The 27,640-nt window shown below is 38.8% G+C and overlaps 1 protein-coding gene across 3 annotated transcripts in view; it reads left to right on the top strand.

Moving 5' to 3' along the window:
• SATB1 (SATB homeobox 1) overlaps positions 1-27,640 on the top strand; it is a 99,457-nt gene that overhangs the window by 59,355 nt on the left and 12,462 nt on the right. For all 3 annotated transcript variants that reach the window (XM_060011531.1, XM_060011529.1, XM_060011528.1), the window contains exon 9: positions 8,026-8,181. In XM_060011531.1, coding sequence (XP_059867514.1) covers positions 8,026-8,181 — 156 coding nt within the window. The remainder of the gene's footprint in view (positions 1-8,025; positions 8,182-27,640) is intronic.

Genomic DNA, 27,640 nt, shown 5'->3' with positions numbered 1-27,640 from the left:
TTTGTCTAAGAAAAAGAAGAAGTCTAAGGAAGAATCTCAACAAGCATGAGAAAGGTAGATGGATAGGGATTTTTTTTAATAGTAATTCATAGACTTGCTTGAGGAGAATTTGGTCCCAGCTCACTAATTCTGATATAAAAACAAGTAGCTACTAATTAGATAGAGGGAAAAAAAATTACTTTGTGTTGCTTCATTTGGGGGGTTCTTTGGGGGTGAAAAGTCATCTTGAAATGGGATATTTGGCCCTACTACTATTAAGTAAAAAGGTATTTTAAACTCAATAGGGAAAAAAAAAGTAATGAAGTCCATTTTATCCCTGCACGTTTTAGAACCACCATTTGAATAGTAAATAAATAAAAATAAATAATTCCATTTGTATTTATGCTTTCCAATACCAACTGCAGCTGGTACCAATTACGCATCATCTCGTTTGTAATCTTTCATAATTAAGTTTAATACAATCCTTGAAGGCAGCTTTAAATGGGGCTGATAAGGAATTCCATCCATATTCCCAGAAATGGGCACATTTTCTATTTTCCAAATTTTTGCACTTTTTAGAAAGGACAGAAGTCACCTGCCAGGTAATTTTGTGTATGCGCATCTGTATTTTTTTTAATCAAGTTTAAAAGGTAGCCTCAAAACTATTATGAGAATTGAGAAGTTAATTTTCAGTACAACTGTTAGATACAAATTTGAGAGTGGATTAGATGTAAGATCCACAAGCAAATATATTTCTTACACATTTAATTTGTGGCCTGTGCAACTCTTAACAATGAGGTCAGCTAAAACGATGGAAAGTAAATATGGAGTACTAATTAAAAGTGCTTATGTAACACAATGTCATAATGAAATTATCTCTTAATGTTAATTTCATCAATAGTAAAAAATGGTCATCCATTTCCAAGTATAGAGAGAAAACTCACTCAACACTAAAAGTGAAGCTGCCATAGATCCTCCATAAATAAGAAATAGACATAATACACAGCCACTTGTGGAGGGTCTTAAACTGCATATGTTAATGTTCTGAAATGATTATTGTTTAGAACCATCCCAAAGGTCCATTTTCTCCATATTATTCAATGAAAATCAATTAAGTTTTAATGTCTATAGGAGCAGACGATAAAGAAGGCATTGCTGTAACTTTAAGAAAGATATGTTTCTCTAAGCAGAAAAGAATGGCACCCAAATACATGCATACATGTCCATCTGCGGACACACACACTTACTGCATCTGATCTGTTAAGCCTTCAATACAATATTTCTTACCAAAAAGAATGAGGAATTCTTTATATACATATATGACTTTTGTAAGAGCGATTAAACAAAAAATACTTGGACTTGACTGAACACTGAGTTTGTGGTGTTTAGAGTTATCATATGTACCATCATTAGTTAATTTTGCTGTTGCAGTCATCATTGGAAGGCCTCTGGGCAGAGTTGTTTTACTTATCACTTAATCTTGCAATACTAACAAAAGAAGGGCTTACTTAAGACCAGTGTGAATTTAAGCGTTGAGCTGCTTCTTTTTTTTTGTTTTAATCTATCCAAATATTTGACTTAGTAGTTCCTTAATATAGCTTTTGTTTTCTAATTTTTCTAGGACTTTAATGCTTTTATTTGTTTTCCAGATATGATTCTGCTTTCCTTACTCATCGTTCTTTGTTTTTTTAGCCAAAATCACATTAATTCTTAATTGTGATATTTATTCTTGTATACTATTAAGATACTCTGGGTTGCTTTCCTATATGTATGTCTAAAGACTATACCTGCTGATAAGTTGGGATAGAAACTGTAATTTATTTTGGCCTGAATTACTGATAAACTGGTTGAGCCACCCTCAGCTGTATGTGTTTGTTTTCAAGAGGGGGTTGAGACCAAGCCTTTAGCTGGAATATTTAGCCAATGATGAATGTACTTAGATACTGTAGATTCTTAGTGAAGGTCTTTCACAGAAAAAAAGTTTCTATTAACACAGTATTATTGGCCATCTAACCACATTCTGAAATGATTATCTGATATGTGTGAATAATTTTATTTCACTGCTTCATAGAGAATCCCTTTGCATTCCTTAATTTTATCATAACAGAGCTCACAACCGGTTTGTTCACCTTTTACCCTTGGACAGCGATTCAATGAATTAAATTTTAGGGAACTTTTAATGTATTAAATGTATTATCAATGTAAAATGAGTACTTAGGATTTGGAAAAACGGGTTATAGAGCAGTTGAGTTAGTACTGTTTTGCAGCAGTTGAAATCCAGTGCTTAACCTGGAACCAATACACCACACATAAGGTTTTCATGTGCTTATTTACAGATGACTAAAATGGAAGGGGTTTAGTAAAGGAGGAGACCACAGGTATAGAAAAGGACTGCAGGATTTTGTCTTTTTATATTTTGCCAGAGAGGAATCTGTGTGAAATCACTGTGCATTTCATTCCCCCCCCCCCCGCCCCCCCACAATGAAGATATTCGAAATCTGTTTTGAGACTAGTCTTTGGCTTGGGTTGGACCGGAACAGGATTTCTTTCTAATGCTTGTTGAAGGCAGAGGTCCCTTGTGGCTCTCTGAAGACCCAGGACACCTTTAGGCCTGAGAGACTGGATTATCTTCCAGCTTCTCTGAAGAGTTTAGGTCATATGGAAGACGATTGGATGTCCCTGGGTCCTGCCAGACCAAGGACGTAAACCATTGAGGAACTCAGGTTATAAATCATCTTCAAGAAGGGGCTTCCTTCAGGCCCTGGGTGTTATTCTTAGGAGAACCTCACCAGGGAAAACCTAGGCCAGCCTCAGGAAGCTCTTGGCTGGCTCTGCCTTGGCGAGATGGCTCCTGTGCACTCCTGTCCCTCAGGCTTCGGTAGGGGTAGCCACGCCAGGAGCTTTGTCTTCTGGCTGGGGCAGTAGGCTCCGGGCCAGAGCTGTTGGTTGAAAGCATATTTTCACAATGTCCATGCTCTGATTCAAGAAATATGAATACCTTGCACTTGACAATGATTCACAGTTTTCTCAGCACCTTCACATACGTGAATTCATGGAATCATTATACCAACCTTTTGGTATGAGAAAAATGAGAAAAGTCAGATACTTAGTTTTCAAATCCCCTATTCAGTCGGATGCTCTTTCCCCTACCTCAAGCCACGTCCTCAGAAGACAGACATTTTAGAAAGGAGAAAATGAAACTCAGGGACTCTTTCTGTTTGTCAGAGAGGATGAGAAGTTTTCTTGTTAGGTTAGAAAGAGGAACACATGTGAAATGTTCTTCTGATAGAATACACTGAATATTTAACAAATGGTCCACTTTGGAGGACTTTAGACAGTTGGGCATTTCTGAGGTTGTAGAGAAAAGAGCCCTTTCCAAACTTTGGTGGTAGGAGTATCTGGGAGAAACCAATCCCTGCAAATCTCCATGGCCTTAAAGATTTCTTTTCTGACTATCGCTTAGCAAATTTTCCAGGTGAGTTTACAAGATGAATCTTATTAATAGTAATTAATTATTATTTTCTGGAAGTTGTCTATTGCACTAAACATATCCATTTTAAGTTGATGGTTTCTATCTAGGTGTGCACTTACTATGGATTTATCTGTGTGTTTTAAGATGTGTGACTTTTAGAGTTAAATTAGCAATTTCTGTCTTCATAAGGACCATTTGAAGCCTATAATTATCAAGTTATAACTTTTACATGAATTATATAATATTTTTTCTTTTTTTAACATCTCGTTATGGCATTCTTTGGTTTCTTCTGAAGACGGGACATTTTATAACAATGTTTCAGAAAATGTACAAAGTTTATGTCAATAGAAGCGATATATAATTAATTTAATCTGGTAGTTGCACACTTCTGTCTCTTTACAACACATTCTTCTATAGTATAATGAAACATAGGTTCAGTTGTGGGCAGGAACTTCACACTTGATAAAAGTTTTATTTGTTATGAATCCCTTGACCAGCTTTATTTTAAGATCACATATGTGCTTGGAAAATACTTCTCATTAATGGTCTTTTAAAAGCTAGAGGACTTTTGAAAGTCTAGATCTGGAAAATAACTAATATGGTTTCTACAAAAGGAAGAAAAGTGTAAAAAGATAGAACCATGATACTCAAAACAGTATTAATATATAAAAGTATGAAAATGTGGACTGTTTTCTATCACCAATAGGAATTCCTCAAAATAGCACGGACTTTTTAAACTAATGATAAAACCATTCCCTACTAAAAATTAGACATTCATGAGCTAGATTTAGCAAAGGGCCGCCAAAAAGCAGGTGCAGCATGTCTTAAAAAATAATAAGGATTTTCCCAAATAAAGAAGTCCTATATAACATCATACTCTCAGTGTATTGCAGTGATTCCTAAGATAAGCATTGGTGTAAGACTCAAGTTCAGTTCTCAGCCTTGCCCCGTGGACAAATTACTTAACCTCTTTGTTAGCTTCTCAATTTAAAAATGGGGCAGTAATGTGACATTACCTACTCAGGGCTATTATGCAGGTTAATGTATGTTAACACAAGGCCCAGCTCATAATAAACAACTGATGAATGTGAGTCTCTCTTATTATCATAATTATTATTAAAACTACATCAACCTTTAATTGCATATGGGCATGCCCTCACGCATGTGTGCAGTATGAGCTTGCAGGCAGTTCCACTTGCATCAAGGAAGAGCACAGACGCCAGTCAGGACCACAGTAGAGTCCATTTTGTGTAGCCTGTATGTAGTACATATATAGTACGTATGTAGTGTATATAGTTCATTTTGTAGTATGGGTTGATGAATTCAGCAGCGGTAAAGGAGCAAAAAATTCTCATGGAAAATCTGTGTTTACTGAACAATTGTAGTGAAATAAAAAGCACACCCTAGTGCTACACCCTCTCCCCATGTGGGAGGGTAAATAGCAGAAGCTCCAATTCTTAACTACTTCCCTGGCGCCACCGTAATGATGGAGTGGTACACGCTACCTTGATAAATGCTATTCAGAAAGCAACTGCATTTATTTTACCTCCTGTGCTATTTGCAGAGAAGAGCTGAAGAGTAGTTTGTTTTGCCTGGAATGAACTACTTTATGAATTTTAATGTGTGATATAATATTAAAAGCTAAACCAGGATTAAAGAAGATTTTTTTTGAGCTAAGCTAAAATAGTACTTAGTAGAGTGAGGTATAAAAGATTTTTGTTTCCATTTTTACCTGGGGAAAAATTTCAGCTTTCATATTTTTGAAAAGCTGTCCAAGTCAGTTCCCCTTAAGCAATACCTTGTGTTTAGAGAAAAATGTGGTTCCAGAATTCTAATAGCTTATCTCTAATAAGATGCATATCTGAGCCAACAAGATGATAAGGAAGAGCTTTTCTAAATATTTTTTAATGAGTAATACAGTTTCTTAATATTTTTAAAAGTTGTTGCTCTCACCTTTTTTTTTTTTTTTTTGCGGTACGCGGGCCTCTCACTGTTGTGGCCTCTCCCGTTGCGGAGCACAGGCTCCGGACGCGCAGGCTCAGCGGCCATGGCTCACAGGCCCAGCTGCTCCACGGCCTGTGGGATCTTCCCGGACCGGACCGGGGCACGAACCCACGTCCCCTGCATCGGCAGGCGGACTCTGAACCACTGTGCCACCAGGGAAGCCCTCTCACTTTTTTTATTTTTTTGAAAGAACTTTTACAAAGAACTTTTAAAAAGTACTTTAAAAAAGAAAAAAGTACTTTTCAACTTTTGATTGTGTTGGCTACTAGGAGATTTTTCTTTTTTATGATTTAAAATGTTTGCTTTTTGGTTCAAGTTGTAATTGCTTTATTAAAAAAAGAAAACTTAAACCAAAGAAATTTTTAGAAACAAAATCACAGGGTTGAAACAAATGATTATAACCCACCTCGAAGATAAATTCTTAAACATCATTTTTACAAAAGAATGAAAATGATTTTCAAAACACACAGAAACACCAAGTTTCCAAAGCCTGCCCTCTTAACTGTTGCTAAGCAGATGATACCAAGGAACTGTTTCTTCCAATGCCCTGAACTTCATGCCTCCATTTCCATAACATTCAATGTTCAAAGCGATTGAAATGGCTTTTCTTTTCTCTTTCATTTAAGCAGTGAAAAAAATAGGTATTAAAAGGGACCCCATGTGGTGATCAAATCTATCCTTCTGCCTCAAAGCAAGACCACCCCAGAGCAAAGTTGCAAATCTCAGCAAAGCAACTTTGTAGGCAATTTATGGTAATGCATTAACTCTTCTGGCTCCTAAAGTGGTGTTTAGCAGATTACTGCTTCAAAGCCCTGTGTCTGTGCCTAGTGGCCCCCAGTCCTTAAGATGCCTCCGTGAGTTAGTGCCCTTGCTTACTGGAGTGCAGAGCTGGCAGGGGAAGGCTGAAATCCAGCCTCTGCTCTTGCTGTTTCTGTCTGCGGATTATGTTTTAGGAGAGGCCAGTGAGGCCAGCCAGTGGGTCCCTTGTCCTGCCTCACCTTCTGTGTCCTCACTGGGGGCCTGTGGTCCAACCATTTCCCAGCATTATCCTTTCCGTGCTCCCAAGGGTAGTGTCCAGGTGGGAGAGTCTAGCTGCATCCTCCAGAGGTGAGTTATTTTGCTTACCAGGTAGAAGTTACGAGTCAGAAAGCACATTGTAAAGGAGACTCAGCTTTACTCTCTAAGTGCAGGGAATTAAATGGCTTAGGATAACCTCTGCCCCTCTTTTGATACCAAATATTTGGGGGCAGGGTGAAATAAACATTAGAAGAATTACTGTATGACTAGGAAGGTGTGTCATTTAGTGCCCCCAAATCATTTGTTTATCTTAAAATGAGCTTCATTTTCTGTTGTTCCTAGTGGATGAGAGAAATGGTCCAAGATGGTAAGTTTCTAGAGAAGGAAAACCTGGATTCTGTAAAGGACCCTAAGAAACGTGGTCCTTGATGAATCACTTTGCCAGGAGAAATGTGGTCCTGCATCTGGACAACTTTTCATTTATGTTTTCATCAGTTTCCCAGTAAAAAGCAGCTACATGGTTCATACGTGAATTTCCCAGGCTGGTTGGTTCCTGTAAATGCTCAATAAAGATCAAATTTTTATTTAAAAGATTTAAAGTTTTAAAGATTGTTTTTAAGTTTTGAAGATTAATCATGGTATCAATAAATTCTGAGGTTGATTTTCCCCCTAAATTTTGTGGCATTTTTCTGCAGCTGTCTGCTTATCATTATTACCAAAGGCATTTATATTAATTTCTCACTCAAGATTATACATTTTGAATATATCTGTAAGTCACTGTTTATATATTTTGTGTAACTTGCAGTCATGTTCTGTTAAATATTGTGAAACTTTTTCTTATTGTCTGGTTCCACCAGTCAAAAGGAAAGAGTTATATACAGCGGTGCCAGGAAATGATGAAATAATTATACAGAACAGCTTGGACATGCATGTGTAAAATGCAACCAGCCTTTATGATAATTAAGCAAGGCACTCTACCTGTTTCATGGATGGATAGAAGATTTAAATGTGCAGCTCTGCAAATGGCTTTGTTATAGAAGATTTTTTAAATGAAACATAAGAGGAAAAGGCATTAAAAAAAAAAAGAGTCTAAAATTAAAAAGGCCGTAGTATGTAATAGCTATTAGTGATGCAATTGTCTCTTAGGCATCGGGTACCCAGCGAAGAGAGAAGATACAGCCCTGTGCATTATGATTTTAATTGTGAATTTCCTTTGTTAGAATTGCCGTGGAAGGTAATTGGGAAACAATTAGTTTAGGGTTTTCAAGTCTTTGAAACTATTGCATTTTCCAGAAAACTTACTTTATGGCATTATAATTCCTGGTTGTCAGCCGGCAGTTGCTGTCGTATTACAGCTGCAGTCACCTGTGACACTATGACTTCCTTAACGTAAGCAATCTGATATCCAGCTAAGAACTCATGTTGAATGACCGCATTGTTGATCACCTTGATCGTAAAAGGAGCAACAGTATCCAGTTTGGATGCCGAGCCTGAGAAGCTTCAAAACAGTTTGGCCAGTGGAAAATGACAGGCATGTTCAAAATGTTTTGTAGGTGAAAACAGCTACCATTGCCACTGAGAGGAATGGGAAACCAGAGAACAATACCATGAACATTAATGCTTCCATTTACGACGAGATTCAGCAGGAAATGAAGCGCGCTAAAGTTTCCCAAGCTCTGTTTGCAAAGGTGGCAGCAACCAAAAGCCAGGTAAGAGCCTCTGTTAGGCCTGGAGAACGTTTATCTGCGATGCCTGTGAAAGTTCCTTCGAAGGGGTGTCTATTTGCAAGTTGAACTTGCATCCCTGAGAGGTCACGGTTTCCAGGATTATTGACAGAGCTCATGACGAAACAGAGTGTTCAGATTCAGGGAACAGAGACGCTTGGTTGTGTTTCCTCCAACAGCTACTGTCCAGACCACAGATTTCTCAGGAAATCCCTGAGTCAGTTAATAGTTGTTTCCAGAAGAGTACTGTAATGTATAGGAGGTTTCTCCATCTGGTCTATTGTAGTGGAACAAATAACTTGAATTATTATTATTTCATTAGTACTTAGGTGACCTTGATTTCTATCCTAAAATACTACGAGCGTTGTATTTTTTTTCTGTTCCAACTCAGGCATCTACAACTGTTAGGTGTGCTTATTAAAACCAAGTGACACACACACACACACACACACACACACACACACACACAGCTTTGTAAAATAATGATTTTAGTTATATATATATATATGTATATATGACACACAAATTTAATTACAATTAGAAAACTTGTCTATATCTTTTGAATTATAAATGAATCGAATTGAATGGAAAAAGTGGCAGGTCCCTACAAGACATAACGAAGGACAGATAATGCAGTCTTTTTGTCATATATTGATAATTTATGTTCATCAAAAGTAGAGTCATCTACATGAACAAGCTCACAGTTATCTACAAACCCTTGTTCAAGGCCGGGAATACTTTTTAAAGGACCAGAAGAATACCGGTCTTGTCCAGTATAAGTCTTGTCCCCTTTGCAGAAAGATTTGATAACACTATCAAAGTGAGATTGAGAGGCAATCAGGGAAATTTTAGACACATATATTTCATTATCGTTAATGAACCCTCCTTTGTAAAACAGCCTGGCTGCTGTCAGCCTCTGATAAAATTATACAGTCCTGAGACTATTTACAATGTGAGGTATTTACAATACAGTACTTTCCTTATTAGGTTTTTCTGAAATTTCACTCTAGCAACATTCATAGTGGTCCTTGATGGGAGTTTTGCTTGAGAAAAGGTGGTTCTCGTTTAAGTTATAGGCTGGCTGGAAATACGTAAGGGATATCTTGGAAATGTTATATAAAAATGATTAAACTCAAGCTGTGGACTGTAAAAATTATAGCTTTATAGGCCACATGCCTGCGTACCCTTCAATCACTGTCAAAGTGATAATTTCTACAATAATATGTTTCTTTTATTGTGAGATTCTAAACATCAAGTGCTGTTTAAACATTAAACTGAATTGTTTATGTTAGTGCCATACTCGGCGTGTCATACATCAGGCCACCGTAATCTCTCATGGAATGTAAAATTCTGTCATGAATCATGGCTTGTATATCGGAAATTACTGTAATTTTGATTGGAAATTACAGGGCTCTTGAAATGTTTCTAATTATGATAGAATGTCAGAGCCGCTTCAAACCTGTGTGCTTCTTCAGATGTCTTCATTTACATGCCAAGACTAGGCATTAAGGAGAAATGTCCTGTTCGCACATCGCCCCTCACCCACCCACCCTGCACCTTCTTCTTTTGGCTATTTAGTCTAATTAGGATGAGGATCTCATATTTCAACATAGTTTATCCTGCTTTTCTTTCTGATTCTGCATCTCTTCTGACCTTTCCAATTAAATTATCAAGAATAACAGACTGTCTTCTTACAAGGCCAAACACTTTCCCCCAATCTCCAGAATAGATAAACAGAGAAACTAAACATGCATTATTGTGATAAGGGGCAGCCTTAAAACCAACAAACAAAAATAGAATATTAAAACTTTGGGGTAAGTTGGCATCTGTCATATAATCACCACCACCCTCCCTCTCCTTTCTGACGAGAGCATAGCTCCTTCTGGCTAGCAGCGTTTTTGCTACCTTCATTCTTTCTTTCTTTTAAATGATATCCACAATTCTCCCCTCCTGGGCTGAGTACTGATTTGGGAGCTATTCAGACAGTGGTAGCAATGGGTTGGTAATGTCATGTGAGTGATGTTCTAAGGGTTTTTTTAACATCTTTGCTCTTTGGACTCCTGTCCTACGAAGCTCCCCATGAGTCACTTTCAAAGATGTCAGTTGCCAACTTCTGTGTATCTGCCATGATGGTGTGTTCCCCAGAACCCCCAAAGCTGCTAGCTCATCTCCTCATTACTGGTTGAAAGAGATTCCAGGGGGCCAATTGTAGACTACTGGGGTCCAGCAGACCATTAACTTTCATTCCCTCACATAGTTATTCCTAACTACTAATTTACTGGAACTTCGTTAAAAAGCGTTTCTGTAGCTTTCTCTTAGCTGTTCAGTTTAGATGTTAGCACTGCCCTCTTTATGAAAATCTAAAAGTTGATGATTACTGAAAAATAAGTCCAAAAACTGTATATATCCCTAAGAGAAGAGATCTAACTTAACGAGGGCAGGTAGTCCATTGACTTAAGTTCTGTTCACCTGCCATGATTTTTTGTGAAGGAAATAGAAAAACTAGAAAACAAACCAAAACCAAAAAAAAAAAAATCTTCAAATCCAACGTACCTTTCTCATGGTCAGAATTCTTAACTTGCGCAAGAGTTGTTTATGCCTTGGAGATAGGTGCCAAGGCTTGTCAGCATGGGCAGAGGTCCTCCCAAATGAAACACGTGTACAGTGTGCTGGAGCCATTTTATCTCAACTGGTCCAGCCCCATCTGCTTCTGTATCTCGCCCTGATTCTCTATGTTGGCCTAACATTCACTACCTTTTTTGTGCTAGACCCTGTCCTGCATTATATATTATCTGCATTTAGTTCTCAGTAACCCTGTGGGCTGTAACATTGATTTCCTCATTTTACACGAGGGTTACTTGACTGAAAAGTAGGAGAGCCAACCCCAAATTCTGCATCTCAGCATCACTATTTTAGTGTCTCCTCAGGGTTCCAGGCAGCATCAGGACCAAAGGAAAGAGGAATTAAGAATGCTGGACTAATTGATAGTGGAATGGGAGGGGCTTTCCTTTCTTCACTGACATATTCATGGAATATGGGTTCTTGCCAACATAGGGCCCTTAGAAGCCAAGCTTTTTCACGTCTGTTTGGGGTTGGGATGTAGGGAAGGGTACATGGTGGAGGACTCAAAGGACACGCTATGGTCCAGGCTGAGTCACTGCTGTTCTGGTATTGGGAAATGATTTAACCTTTTTGAACCCAAGATTTCTTTTAACATGGGAGGAGCTCCCATGCTGTCATGCATGCAGAAGAGCTTTTAGATTTACAGCACTGTAACACAAATAGATAATGTCTTACAATGTGCTAAGCAAAAGACTCGGACCTGCACACAGAGTGACTTATTTATTATCTATTTTTGTATCTCAAATACTTTTTATTTTACAAAGTAAAGCTTTAGGTAAATCCCTGAATGGCAGAGAGCAGGATTATTTGGAAAAGATAGTACAGCCCCAGAATGTGGTGGAACCAGACATGTGTAGCTGTGGTCTGCAATGACTAATGCACAAAGTATTTTCAGGAAAAGAAACCAACTTTTCAGATCCCACCATTTCACATGTATTATACTTTCTCTTCGATGAGTAATAGAAATGAAATTGTTTTTAACGTTAATAGAAATGTCTGGGTAAAGTATGCAACTGCAAACTGAAGGTAGGCTACTTTTTGTGCTTGGGTAGGAAAGCAGGCTAACGCAGACTTTAAAAAGGTGATATGCTTTAAACATAATGTGAATCGCTACAAATGAATACACTGTATACTGTGGGTATTCAAACAAGCAACCTTTTTTTTTTTTTTTTCTTTTTTTTTTTGGTACGCGGGCCTCTCACTGCTGTGGCCTCTCCCGTTGCGGACGCGCAGGCTCAGTGGCCATGGCTCACGGGCCCAGCCGCTCCGCGGCACGTGGGATCCTCCCGGACCGGGGCACAAACCCGCGTCCCCTGCATCGGGAGGCGGACTCTCAACTACTGCGCCACCAGGGAGGCCCACAAGCAACCTTTTTTCCAAGTGAATCATATTAGAATTTTATCAAACATTTAGTCTGATAACATTCAAATAATTATGAGAGCAGAATTCACTAATTTTACTGTTTAAAAAAAAATAGTTGATTTGGGTAATAGCCATTACGGTATCAAGGTTCAGTTACTGTTCAGTGGTTATAGTGTTTTCATATGGGAGACGGAAATGGAATTTTTTCCTTAATGGTGGCAGATGTTGGAATCTAATTTTATTCCGCAGCAAACCTCCTGAGAGCTCTGAGACTTAAGGTGTATGTCCAGCAAGGGGACATTAGCAGTGCCGTAGGCCTTGCCTTGTACATCGAATTGTTACATTGATTTTCATGTTTGCAGAGGTGGAGCTCGCAGATACAGTAATGCAGTCAGAATAAAGGGCTTTTCCAGAGCGGCTGCATCCCCACTTACGTTTAGAAAATGATTTCTCTCTAGTGCGTTATTGAACAGGGTATTTCTTTTAGGTAAAGCAGCTAGATGATGGAAATTCTATTTGACTGAACATGCTTTTCAATAGAATCTTTCGCAGTCTCTACCTACCAGTCCTGTAGTTACTGGACTCTTTGGCTGCAACAACTTCGACTGCTTGATAGGTGTGGTTTTTTGCACTAAAAAAAGAATTTCTGCCTCTGTGAAGATAGCACGACCAGTAGAAGAGACCAAATAATTCGAAGCCTTTTGCTTTCTTCCATCTACTTTTCAGACACTTCTGTCATTGAGATTCAAGACCTCTAGGATGGGAGAGAGAGGGGAGAGTGAAGGAGAAAGAAGAAAGCTTTAGTGCCCTTTGGGGTTGTAGGTAAAAAAAAAGAAAAAAGCATCTTCAGATTCGGTAATTCTTAGATGGTGATGGGAATGCCTTAAATACGAGTAAGACATGATATGTCACAAATCATTAGAGGTAGAAATAGGGCTAAGAATGTCATTTTCATTGCTGGTTATAGGAATCTACAGTGATAAAATCCAGGAAAAAAAAATCACGGCACCATGACTGCATTCTGTATTCTAGCATGTCAGTGAAGCCATCTTTTATTTTGTTAGCATCAAATTACACTTCACGGACACTACACTTTGAAGCCCTGTGCTGATTCATTTTTTTGGAATGTTCACATAACAGACTTCACTGCAACACGATTTCACCTGTGTAGCCTCCTGTTTCAGATCCACAGGAGTCCCCTGCAGATTTGCGAGTCACGGTTCCGGTTATTTCTGGTGTCACATGCTTTTCTAGCAGCCTGTGGGAAGATCTTTACATCGCGTCCTCAGAGCCCCTTCTCTTGGGCTAATAGAGTTGCCTTCAGCCAGCATCTAAGGCGAGAACTGCCTCTTCATACATTTTCCATCTAGTGCCTTATTTTATTTTACTTTATCCATTTATTTATTTACTTTTTACTGGGTGGGAGGAGATCCTGGGGAGATACAGGTTAGGTTTCCCTGGATCAGCTTCCGGGAAGAAGGACGAGGCCAAAGGAATGCTTGAAGGGAGAAGAGAAGTAAGACAGCCCAGCGTGTAGCATCTCAGGACTGCCTGTATTCAGGTTTACCTACATTTGGGGAGGGCCCGGTGCTGCCTTCTTGATAAAGACGTGGAGACCCGTCCATCTCCTATTTAAGGTGTTCTGTGGGAGCTATCTCTAAAAATCCCTTCTGTCTAAGTATTGGGAATCCATGTTGAATTTAGTTTTCTGCAGTGTAGACCTATCTTTATGTCTCTAGTGGTTGCTCAACAGGACTTTTGAAATTAATGGCTTTAAATACATAAACATTGACATAATCTAGCGGTTTAAAGGTACATGATTGTGTTATACGATGTTTTAAGAACTAAATTTGTGAATCTGAGCCCTTTCCACATTTCTATGTTATAAAAACAAGCATATGTTTTAATTAATCTAGGGTTTGACCAAGGAGGTTCAAAATTATTAAATAGAACATGTACTTGCCGATCATACCTTTGGCTAAAAAAAATCACGTAATGGGGTGTTTTTCCCCCAGGCACTTGATATTGTCTATTGCAGCAAGTCGAACCGAAACTTCCTGGTTATCTTATTGCCACCTTCAAATTATTTAAAAATTTGTTTTCCTCTAAAATTTGAAATTCGGTAACTAGAGTGATATGAATGCATCTTCCTCATTCTCCCATTTAATAAGTTCACTGTAACAAGTAGAGTCATAACTCATTACGCCCAGTTTCTCCATCTTTCAAAAAATGTCATAGGAAAATATTAGTCAAGATTTGAAAAGAAGCAGTTTGTGAATATTGAGCCAACTCTCTAAAGAGGGTTATCACGTGAGGAAGTTCCGGGAAGGTGACCCCAGGAGTGGTCCACTTAGAAGCAGACCAGTGTAATTAATGCATTCTAAAGCATGAGTATAGCAAGTACATATTCGTAGAATCTGCTTTAATCTGAGGCCACCTTTTGTCCGAAAATGTAGTATAAGTTGAAAACTGTGGACTCATAATATCCTATGAAAGTTCCTCTTTTTGGAAGCCCTTCTATAATCATCTTTGACAATTGAAGAGTTAAAGTTCTTCAGGACAGGATCCGGTATCTACAAAATGGGAGTAGGGAAGAGACCAGATCCATGGGGTTTTTTTTTTTTTTTTACATCTTTATTGGAGTATAATTGGTTTACAATGGTGTGTTAGTTTCTGCTTTATAACAAAGTGAACCAGTTATACATATACATATGTTCCCATATCTCTTCCCTCTTGCGTCTCCCTCCCTCCCACCCTCCCTATCCCACCCCTCTAGGTGGTCATAAGCACCGAGCTGATCTCCCTGTGCTATGCGGCTGCTTCCCACTAGCTATCTACCTTGCCTTTGGTAGTGTATATATATGTCCATGCCACTCTCTCGCTTTGTCCCAGCTTACCCTTCCCCCTCCCCATATCCTCAAGTCCATTCTCTGGTAGGTCTGTGTCTTTATTCCTGTCTTACTCCTAGGTTCTTTATAACATTTTTTTTCCCTTAAATTCCATATATATGTGTTAGCATATGGTATTTGTCTTTCTCTTTCTGGTTTTAACTCTTAAGTAGGAATGAATTTCAAAACGGAATGTCATTCAGTTAAACTTCACACATAATTATAACACTGATTTCGTTCTTTCACAAACTACCAAGTGAAAAGACAGAGTGTTTCTCAGAAGTCTCAACAGTTGTCTTTTATGGTTTGGGTAGTAAAGGTAGGTTTTATTTTAGCTTTATCTTCTTTTTCCCTCATATGAGAAATGACAATAAAAGCCCCGTGAAATGAATGAGCTCTAAAAATGCATTTATGCAAAATGACAGTAGAAAAATAGCTCTGGAAGAAACTGCACTGTTAAACTTTCACATCAGTGAAAGGTACTAAAAGGGGGATGGAAGAACTTATGTTGGTAATAGGAATCTGATGTAGAATTTTTGGGCCTTGCAAGACCTGCACCTTAAAAAGTAACCTTTGAGATTATTCATTTTTATAACTGTAGTTGTTATGCTTTTGCACATGCAGTTCTTTTGCGTGACACAATGACACAACTAAATCATAGACCACCCATTTATATATATAAAATATACATATTAAAAATGTTTTATTTATAAATATATATATTTATATAAATATAAATACATAAAACAAATAAATATAAATAAATTAAATATTTATATATCATATAAATATAAGATATATATGTATATTTTATATATATATAATATATATGTATTTTAGAGATTAATAGAAATATAGTCACTTTATAATTTGTCATTAAATACCTTGAAAAAATATAAGCTCCAGTATGCTGATGGCGTCGCCGTACAATTGCTAAATTGATGAAGTTGTCCCTTTTCTAAGACCTAATCTACTTCTGTTGTCTGGTCATAGAGAATCTGTTCTCCTCTGATTTCTTGCTTCAACCATTCCAGTGGCCTTTTGTGTAATTTTCTTTTTTTTTAAAACAATCCCCTTTGCAACCCGTATGCCTCAGGAATTGGGTGGAAACACACTGTTTCATAAACCGCCAGCCTCCTCGGCTGCCTCGGTGCCTCTGATTCTGTAAATCAGATCATAGGCAGCATGCTGTCGTATAATAAGGTGTCTGATCCTTATTACCAGTTTGTTGATGCACAGGCTCCTTCAAATTGACCATTGCAACACATGGTTTCCCCTGAAACTAGCTGTGATAATTAGCGTGGTTCTAATGAGACAGAATGTCACTGATCTTGTGCTGAACTGTCGAGTCTTGATGCTACGGATGGGAACTGTCAGAGCCTGCCATCTGTGACAGCGCTTGGCGTATTCCGGTGGCAAGGTAGAGCATGCTCAATAGACTAGTTTCAAACAAATGGCCCTTTTCTTGACGAGGGCTCTGTGTTCTGTTCAAGTCAAGAATGTTTGCCCCAACTTCAGCCTACGCCAAAACCCATTTTGAGATCCAAAGGGGAAGAAATATTTAAACCTCTGTTATATGTTACAAAAGAGAGGACTCTTTTGTTTAGCAGGTGAATTTTAAGTGGCGTTCCTTCCCTTGGGCTTTTTTTTTTTTTGGCCTCTCCCAGTGGCCCCATATAGTCAGTAAGGCAGTCCTGGAAGAGCCTTTCCCCCAATTTTCAAATTGCCTTGTTTAAAAGAGATTTGTTAGGGAGTTGGGCTGGCTCATCATGATGGAGCAGTCAGATTTAGCAGAGAGAGGGGAAACGAAAGGAATAGTTGAGAGTGTGTCTAGGAATACACAAGTTGAATAGCAGAATGAAGATGGACAGGAAGTTAGATCTGTAGGCTCCAGAGAGAAGTGGAGATTTTTTTTTTTTTTTTTTTTTTTTGCTAGAGTACAAGTCCAGCGCTGCTTATCATTCCAAAATATGCTTTGTTGCTTTTTATTTCCTCTTCTCTGGCAGACCACACAGGGCTTGTTCTGAAGAACATTTTCACTAATCTGATCAGGCAGCCAAATACGCCGGGAAAACTGCTTTAATGATCCCACTAATTACCTCAAGTCAATATGAACTGTATTATTAGACTGAGGGAAAATATTCCATTAGGTCTCCCCCTTGGGAGTTCCTCCGCTTTGTGATGTCACCGAAGCCTTCACCCTCTCGCTTGTAATTAATTTTATTTACACACGCAGGCACGCACAAGGTCACACCTGCACAACCGGCGCTGGCCAGGGAGCTTGTGGCACTCGGGCTTAATCAGATCTGTCATAATTACCATTCTGCATGTTTCTGACACACGCTGTGAAATATTTCAATTTAACTGCCGCTACCAGCACAACCAGATGTAGTGCGAGTGTGGCTGCATTGGAAATATTATTCCTCAGGATAAACTCTCTCCTCCTCCTCTTTTCCTTCCTCCCCCCCCCCGCCCCCAATTTACAGCTAATGTAGCACAGAAGCTGATGGGTCCTGTAAATCTTGAATGCAGCGCTAGATTGATAACAGGCGATTAGACAGTTTAACCACAAACAGCTTGTTCATTTTTCACAAATGAAAACCACATGTGGTGTAACTAAAATTTCAGGCCCTTTTTTTTTTTTTCCAGAGTTGGGGTCTGTATGTGTGTGTGTTGGAGATGTGCTTAAATAAAAATAAAATGCAATGGAATGAAGTGTCTAGAAAAATGGAGAAGTTGCCTAGTTTTTTTCCAGGTGATTTTATCAAAACCATCATCAAATTCCATGTTTTCACTTTTGCCAAAACTCGAATGGGAAAAAGATGGTACTCTCCGTTTCCTTTTTTTGGTACAATTTTTCTTTTCTCTCTCGCTCTCGCTCTTTTTTTTTTTTTTTTTTTTTTGTATGGGAGGGATAATATCCTTGGAGTCTCTGCCTTTTTTATTTTGTCAGTGTTAAGCCTTTTATTTGAACATAAATTTTGAAAGAATTTCTACAGTGGGTATATGCAGTTTTTTAATGGACGGTTTCCCTTATTTTTGTTAATGAAAAGTTGTTAGTTTAGGTGTGCTGGTCATATCCCAGACAATCCCAAAACAAAAATGGACCCAATCAAAAAATTTATTTCCTAGAGAGTTGTGTTAATTTGCAGAATCAGTTTGAAAGGTAGAGTTGAAAACCAGTGAATTCTGTTGCTGCAGAAATAGTGGAGATAACCTGGCAGAAAGTGCAGGTGCAGGGTAACCATATAAGGCCAAAGTTATCACCAGTCTCAGAAGAATTCAGCCATAAGAAAATTAAAGTATTGGAGCCATAAGAAGGCAAATAAGCTGGTGGAAAACTAAAATTAAGAGAGGAGAAAGGAACAGGATCACTGGTGATTTAGAATCGTACCTCTAAAGGAAGCTTGCAACCATCCACTTTAGAGAACATTTAAAACATAGATCAAGATAATTAAGTGTCTTTTAATGCCAAATAAAATACACTCTCTCTTTTTATCTTTATTTTTGTTTTACTACTAAAGTTATGAGCCTCGTTTGGAAGCTTCCTAAAGTTCTGTGGTGATTCCTGTTACTGATAAGAGGTACCATTCCCCATAGAATAGCAGATTTTTCCCCTTTATTTCCTTTCCTTAACCATTTTTCCCTCTTCCTTATTTCCTCACATTAAAAAAAAAACTTCCCAATTTTTCCCTGTTTGCTTAGTGTTTGCTCCATAATATCTTCCAACTTTGAAATTTAGCATTTTTCTGCCTATTCATATTTTCTTCTGGCCTAATATCACTTTAACAGAAAAGAAGTTATTTTCTTTTTAGTTAGAATCCCTCTTTCATCTCAGCTGCTAAGCAGTTTACATGATTAATACCAAATTATTAGGTCAGTTTCTTCGAACAGTCTTAATCTACCTTTATAATCATTTTGCAAGATACAGTTATTGTGGAAGATTTGATTCAAGCCTCACATCACCTGTCACATCACTGTTGCGTACAGATATAACCTCAGAATCCTTCTTAGCACAGAAGTGAAAGCACCCATTACTAATCAGTGAGATCCACCCACAATGGCTTGCTGTCACTTTTTATTTAGGATTCCCAAGAAGAGGTTTGATACATATAGTTGTATGGGAATGAGTCCAAGAAATAAGAAAAGTAGAGGTTAAAAAAAAGTACAGCTTATGACTTCATTGCTCCTGCCCTTGCTTTAATGACCCTGAAGATTTTGCATAGCTACTTCAAGATAGGTTAGTCAGCATGCAAATTGAATCACATTTTGCAGTCATTGGTAACACTCGCCACTTAAAGGAAACTTGCCTTGTTTTTTTTGCAAGTGAAAGATTTCATTTATAACCTGAAAAATCATCCCTAGCTTTCCACATTTGCAAACTTTAGTTTTCATGTGTTAGGATTATCTTTGTGTCTAAGCACACCTGTAGATACAAAAGGAAAGATGAAAGAGAACCAAAAAAAAAAAAGAATTGCTGTTTAGGGATGCTGGGGTATGTGTGAAGTTTGAGAATATTCAATATTTTGAGTATGAGGGAAGAGCATGTCTTTCCATTAAATTTAATGAGACTACAAGAATCTCATTATTCAAGGAAAATATTGTAATTTTCTTTACGGACCCTGCTGGGTCCCCGTCTAACAAAAGGACAGTTTTCATGTAATCTGTTAGCAAGTGCCGGTGAAGATTCGGTTGAAAAGGAATTTATAAACTTGATCCTGCCTTTCAGCTCAGTCCATCTTTTTCAGCCACTCTGCAGTCGCTCTTCTCCACTGCTCTCAGATCCTTAGGAAAATGTACAGGAAGGAGAATTAGTTTCTTTGAATACTTTCTGCTCTTTTCTTTTGGACCCACTGCATTTTTCATCAGCATTGTCGAAGTCATCAATATCGTCTGTTAGTGTAGCTCACATTTTTATTCCAAGCTGAAAGGAAGGGGAGGGCATGGTTCCTGATTATCTACATGAGAAATAGGATTGTCCATAAAGTCACACGTGGTTTATATAAGAACTTGTACATAAACTGCATCTTTCAGAGAAAGCATTGAGGATTGGCAAAGAGTGGGGGGTGGGGGTCCCAATTTCCTGTCTACCATGTTGTGGATTTCCCTGGGCAAGTTGCTTGACCTTTCAGGCTTCTAACTTTCCCTTCAGGAAGGTGACATAGATTGGGTCGGACTCTGTAATGTCCCAGGCAGTTCCAGGTTCTGTGAGTTTGTTGCTGAAACAGGTGCAGAAGTGTGAAAAAGGATGCTATTTTGACGGAAGGTCCTGCTGACAGGTGTGTTAGTCTGGGAATGAGTCACAAAGGAGGCAAGGTTTTGAATAATGGAAGGGCTTAGTTTGTGGGGACAAAGTGCTATTTTGAGGTCTGTAGCCCAAAAGGGTTATTTATGAGTGGCATATAGTGAGGAGAACTGATTGTTTGCAATCCAGGGTATGAACTCCATGTTACACAGTGTGAGATGAGCTCAAGATTGATAATGATCTCATCTGCAACTCGTTGCTAGAAAACTGGAAGATCCCCCTCTCTCATCAGGGACGTAGCAAAGTCAGGACACTATAGAGAGGAGCTGAGCTTCATTCAGTTGGGCGTGGGCTTGGCTTACTACGTGGTGAGGTAGTGGTTGCCAACACCACATGACTTAGAGATAGCTAAAGAGTTTCCCCCTTTAACATGTCTTTTTTGGGTTTTTAACTGATGCCTGAAAGTCCACCTTTAACTTCTCATTTTGGGGGATTAATGCAAGTTCTTCAGAGGCAGGATAGCACATCAGAGAGGAAAAAATAGACTCAGTCCGTGAGAAATCACAGGTTTGGAAGAGGTTCGTGAAATGGAGAGTAAACCAGGAGGAAGAAGCAGGGAATGGCTGCTGATGTGAAGGAATATCTTGAAGCCCATATTTGCAGTTTGTCATTTGGTACCTGTAGCAAGCGTGTAATAGCTGCTGAGGAGTGCCCGTCCCCAAGTGTGTCCTTTAAATGTTTACCCATTTTACTCCTGGTACCAACACTGGGCTACTTGTCAGGGTGTTACTTGGCTGGTTCATTGATGGAGTATTTGGTGGTTTAAATGCAATGCAGATTAGGTAAAAATAAATTACTTTCAATACGGTCAAGAAAGTGAAGGCTATAAATAAAATATACATTCACAAACAGACAAATGCTATTAGGAAATCCAGCTCAGTCCATGCCAAGCTGTTACTGTCTAAATTGCCTTCTTTCTTCCGGGCTTGCAATTAATTTTTGCTTGTGTGTTTGGAGATTGGGGGAAGGGTAATAGCCTAATGGGTAGTGATTTTATTTTAGTATTTTGATTAAAGAGACTAAATAACTTGGACCCTGGGTAACCATGAGGACTAAAGCCTTATCCATCAAGCTTAATTTCTAGGCAGAAAATTGTGTTTATATTTTTGGATAAACTTAGCATCGCGTTATATATAATATAAAGTGATGAGATGGCTATGTGCTCATTTTCTACCTATCCCCACTTCCTTTACCCTCTTTCCTACTCACTTTCTTTTCTTTCTTTAATCCTTTGACTAGCTTCCTTCTGCCCTGTTTTCAAATCTTAAAGGCGTGTCCTTTGTGACCGTTTGCTCTTTGAAGAGGTGATGAGAGGAAAGAACAACCATTGTTTGATTTGTAAGCCTTCCCCCCTCTACCTCCACAAGCAAGGACCTGCCTTAATTCCATTCCTTTCCCCACCTCCATCCTGTATCTGCCCTGCTACTTTATCCTCTTCTATTTGGGAAACCCAGGTGTCTTTGGAAAATTGATAGTGTTCCTCTCCTGGCACATCCAGACATTTCTCAAAGGATACTCTACTAATCTTGCTTACCTTTATAGTTCTTGGGGTGGTAGGACGTTGGTTAACTAAGTCAGGGTATGGATGCTTTCTTTATTCAGAGGTGGTAAACCCATTTACTGAGTTTGTAACAGGACCAGGGAAAAACAGTGAGGTATATATATGTGCTAGTGCAATTGTCAATCAAGAAATTTCAAACTGTAAAACTACTGTTTTATGAACAAAAGCTCATCCAGAACTGAAATACGTAAATGGGATAAAAGTCTTCCCCCGTTCTGATTGACTTGAGGATTGGTTGGGGGCGGAGTGTTCTCATCAACACCCCACCCTACGTACAGCACTGCTGAAACACCCCTGGTGGAAAGCTGGGCCTCCTCAGGATGCAGTCCGGGAGGAACCATTAACTAGTGATTAACTCTTTCCCTCCAACCCATCTCTAAGAGGCATGGTCCTTTAGTGGCAACAAACAAACAAACAAACATGATAAGCAGATCTGTTCCAAGAACTTATAAATACCAAAGTTTTGTAATCTACTAGGAGCTTATATAAGATAGTTCTGGAATAATATTTGAAATATATACGTGTATGTATCTATGTATGTATACAGACACATATATATTGGAGGGGGCACCCTCTTCAGGAGTTCTTAACCTCTGTCCCATCTTCCCCCAGGGGGTCCATGCATGAACTGGAATAGAATAAAAAAACTTTATTTTCACTAATGTCTTACTGAAATTTGACATTTTATTTAATTATCAACATAGGCAACAAGTCACAGTAGTATTAGCAATACCTATGAATTTGTCACCAATAAAAATCACAAATATTGGGCTTCCCTGGTGGCGCAGTGGTTGGGGGTCCGCCTGCCGATGCAGGGGACACGGGTTCGTGCCCCGGTCCGGGAAGATCCCACATGCCACGGAGCGGCTGGGTCCGTGAGCCACGGCCGCTGAGCCTGCGCGTCCGGAGCCTGTGCTCCGCAACGGGAGAGGCCACAACAGTGAGAGGCCCGCGTACCGCAAAAAAAAAAAAAAAAAAAAAAATCACAAATATTTTCATATCACATTTTTATTGCAGATATCTCAAAATACTATTTTTGCTCATCCCTCTGAAATTACGGTAGTTATTAGATCTCTTCCTAGATCTTGCTATTTGGTACGTTAATAAAGAAGCACATACATTACTGTATGATACAATTTGGATGACTGTATTTCAGTACAGTTGGTTTTCTTCGTAATTTTATGCATTTTATTTCAGGCACATAAAAACATTGTTCTGAAAACAGTGGGCTTTACCAGACTGCCAGGAGGGTCCATGGCGCAAAAGAGATGAGACCAATGATTAGACAAGTTGTGTGTTGGAAGAAAAAAATTATATGTTTTTTTAACATGCTAGCTGAGGAATTCTTGAATTTGCCCGGGAAAGAATTGTTATTTGTTTATTACTTTTTCGATGCTTATTTTTCAAGTGCCCTTCACTCCAGAGCATGTAAGCGGGGTTTATGATCAGATCATTGCAATGACATTGCAAACAACAACAAGAACCTTACAGGCAACCTTGCTCCAGCGTTCTGATGCCCCCGCATATAGTGCTGGAATTCGAGGAGAGAGTACCTTTGCCCTTAGGCTGGAAACTTTTTGCCAGTCAAGCTACACCTTTGCTATCAGCTTACACATGAAGTTCAATCTGTTCTTACCTCACTGGACAGTCAGTGGCTGGGAGAAATAATTCCCTCTTACGTCTGTCCCCGCATCTCTTAGCCTCACAGTAGATGGCACGTAGATGGCGCTTTCTAGTTTTTTGTAGAAGGGTGGAATGATTCAGAAGCAAATTCATCTGATCACAATTTTGCCCTCACAAAAGTGGGCGCATTCCTCAGGTAGTCCCAGCGGGGGACCCTGTTCTCAGAAAGACAAGATAGGGCCAGTCTCCACCCCTGTCCTTCTGCCCCGGGCCCCTCTCTGGACTTGCTCTCCCCACTGTAACACAGGACCAGTGGTTGTGAGGTGCAGCTGCTGGCCTGAGTGACCCAGCCTCCCTTGTCTCCTTTCATTGGTAAATGTCTAACCTGGCCATTATCACTGGGACCCCCACGGTGCTTCTAGAAATATTTACGCTTTCTTTTTTTAAAGCCTACTTGTGAATCCCAAAATTTGAGTCCCTCAATTAAGCCGACTTCTGATGAGTCGGTTTGCATAATGGGTAAAATGATGAGGTTTTTGGCCACAAAATGAGTGTTACTTTATCAGCAAAATCATAAGCAACTTGGGAGCTTGTAATGACCCTGCCCGTTTGATTGTTCTTCTAAGATATGAGTCCCATAACTTTTACAATCCCGAATTGCCTTCCCCTGGTTTTAAAAATTCTTTTGTTATCTCTCCTAGAATATCATAGAGGGAAGATTTAAATTTTTAATTCCCAGCCCCTCAATATGCATAATGGAAAGTATAGCTCATCTGAGGAGATATCTGCAATATTGAAAAGTTTTATATAAATCAATTAAAAATGCAGTGGCAGAAATATTTGTTTAAATTAAACTGACAATAGATTATTTTTGTCAGCAGACAAACCAGTGTATCGAGGCAATCATAACCTAAAAATTATTCATTTTATAGGTTCATATTTTTATAGTTTTTTTTTTGCACATGGCATATACAGATATTCAGCAACAGTTTTTCTTAGTGATCATCATAACTTTGAAGAGAAGAATAAATATTGTAAATTTTTCATAGTGACTTAAGAATGCAACATGATAAGAAATTTGCTTCATAATATTACAGTATAAGCACATATTTATTGGGTCAGGGGATTTGGGAAAAGGTAAGTTTCCCAGGAAGCTTCTGCTTTAAACAGTCTAATGTATTTGCCTTTGATAGAAGCCTTTAATAGTGCTTCTCTGCCTCTTACACCTACTAGGCTCAGCTCGCTTTGAATCTTATTCCTTTGAAATGCAACGTTATTATGAATGTAAGTTGTTGGACTTTGCTACAATACACAATGCCCTCAGGAATTGTAGAGGTGTATACAGTTTTTTGCCACTAACTAAATGTCCCAGACTGTGCCGTTTTTGTATTTTCCTCTGATCCCCCAGCTTACTGCTGCTTCAGTGTTGCAGGAAATCTTTTGCTATATTTTTACACTCACTCATTCAAGTGTGAGCCTTAAAGCGTCTCCAAGCCCCTTGGGTGAAGGAAAGTGTGGAGTATGCTGCTCAGGGGGCTCTTTGCACTGACATTTGTTTATGATAAATGTAACTCAGGTAACAGAGATGGGGGTGGATTGGAATAAAGAAACCCATCAGCCTTAGTTCGCGGAAGAAATGCTGAGGGCCTGAACCAGAGCAGTAGGAATGGAAAAGAAGGAACAAATTCAAGACGCCTTCTGAAGGAGTAGAATTGATGGGAATTCATGATTGTTCGCTTATGGAGGAAGCAAAGAAGAAAAGTCATATTTTTAAATTGAAGCCATTTGCTATGTTTTTTTTTATTATTAAAAAACAGTACTAGCCAAACTAGAAAAAAAAAATTTAATGCAAGCATAAAGGAGGAAAGAACTAACCATAATCCTAATTAAGTAGCGATAACCTGATTTATGTTCTTTGCATACACACATACGTGTATGTGTGTATGCATGTATGTATGCATATCACATATGTATACACATATACGTGCGTGCACATGTGTGTGTATATATATGCCTTTCATTCATTCATATGCTATACCCACCTGTTAATTCCCTATTGAGGTATATTCAAGTTGTATTCAACTTTTGCTGTCACAGATAATGCTAATGTGAACATTATTATGGTTAAATATTTGTATACATCTTTATTATTTCCTTATGATTAATTCTCAGAAGTAGAATTATTGGATCAGGAAAGGCATTTGTGTTTTAAAGGAAATTGCTAGTCATTTCTACATTCAAACATTTCCACCTTGCGCTTCAGAAAGTATATACCAATTTATACTTCAAATCACAGCCTTTCAGCCCAGGTGACTGGGTGAGTGGTGATGCTGTTAATTGAGTATATATAGGCAGAGCCTCGTTTGTGGGAGGAAGATAGTGGGTTCAGGTTGGGATGTGGTAGCTGAATTATTTTCATTATCTCCCTAGATAGCTCACATTCCTTTGCATTATCTTTGTGATAATGACAAAATAATAAAAATAATAACAGCTGACATTCATCATACTGTTACTGTGCGCCAAGCCCCTTGCATGAATTATCTCACTAATTCTTACAACACTGTGAGTGGTGGTAACATTACCCCCATTTTACAGAGGAGAAAATTGAGGTGTAGAGAACTCAAGGAACTTGACCAAAGTTACAGGGCTAGTCAGTAGTAGAATAGGTGTTAAAATGTAAATCCAGGCTTTCTTAACATATAGATCTTAGAAGCACATTATAAAGACGAGACGAAGTCATAGTAATTAAGTTGCATCCTCAAGAAAGTATGGTAAAAAGCAATGACGAAAGAATGGATTCCAAAGCAACTAGTCTACCTATTTTTCCTAGCATATTGCTAATTCATCTTTTTTTTTTTCATTATTCTTCCCACTCTAAATATTGCCCATTCTTAAAAGCCAAACCAACATGACTCTACATCAACAAAGACTTCCTTGACCACCCCAGTGGATCTCTTCTTCCTATCCTCTTGGTTCCCACTGGATGTCTGCCCCTCACTGACCTTCACCGCATACTGCTTTGCTCTAGTAGTTATTTTTGAATGTCGCCTCTTCCCGAATGTACTGTGAGCCATTTAAGGGAAATGCTTTTGGTTAAGTCCATCACACCTTTTTGTAATTATCACTGACCAGGCACTGGGCTAAACATATCCTGTTTCATTTGTACCAGCCACAGTCTTGTGAGATGAGTACCATTATCATCTGCACTTTGTAGAGGAAGATCTGGGGCTCAGAGAGGTAATTTGCTCAAGGTTGCATACGTAAATGCCTATAACAGAATGTAACCCTTAACTGGTATACTGAGGTAGTTGAGAGTAACTGGAAGGACCGTTAGTATTCGGGTGGGCAGAAAAAAAGGGGAGAGCGCTTTCCTGTTCGAGAGAACAGTATAGAGAATGAGAGTAGAATGTGGGGAAATGGGCAACAGTTAATAAATGGTCCGATGAATTAGGACCTAAGTGTGATTGAAGGAACCTTCAGTGACCTCTAGGGAGGATGACCTTTTTCTCTCTCTTGGGAAGCTTTGAAGGTCATTTTGAGCAGTGGGATAACCTTGGGTAGTTTGAAGGCAAAGACCAGAGCAGTGGTTTTCATCCCAGCCTCCCTTTCCAAGGGCATCTCAAAAGGACTAAGGGGATTCAAGAAAGCTTAATTAAACCTGTGTATTTACCTATCAGGAAGTTCCACAGACCAAGTCAAGCATCGTATTTATTTGCTTCTTGTAGGGGTCACAACTCTCTATGATAACCCTTGTTTTCTCATTCTTCCCCAAAGCTCTAGTCATCATTGGTATACACTTTCCCCTAAGTTAAGAGAGGAAAAGGAGTGATTACTTAAAGGCTGTTTTGTTCAGAAATTAAGATAATTGTCCATTGGACATAATTAAAAAGTGTTTGGTACCTAAGAGCATCATTCAAGGAAAATGTACCCCAGCGCTGACAAGTCAGTGGTGGGCAGAATGGAAAGGAGAAGATGATTCTTTATGGTAGAAACAGAGGTGAAAATTGATGCAAGTATTACAGCATGAACCTTAGGGATATGGTGTTTTCTGTCTTTTAATGACACCTTGCTATGAAGAATGAG

The sequence above is a fragment of the Delphinus delphis genome, chromosome 4 (genome assembly GCF_949987515.2).
Source record: "Delphinus delphis chromosome 4, mDelDel1.2, whole genome shotgun sequence".
In the NCBI taxonomy this organism is placed as follows: domain Eukaryota; kingdom Metazoa; phylum Chordata; class Mammalia; order Artiodactyla; family Delphinidae; genus Delphinus; species Delphinus delphis.
Note: the sequence above shows the minus strand (reverse complement) of the source record. Positions and strands in the feature narration are given on the sequence as shown.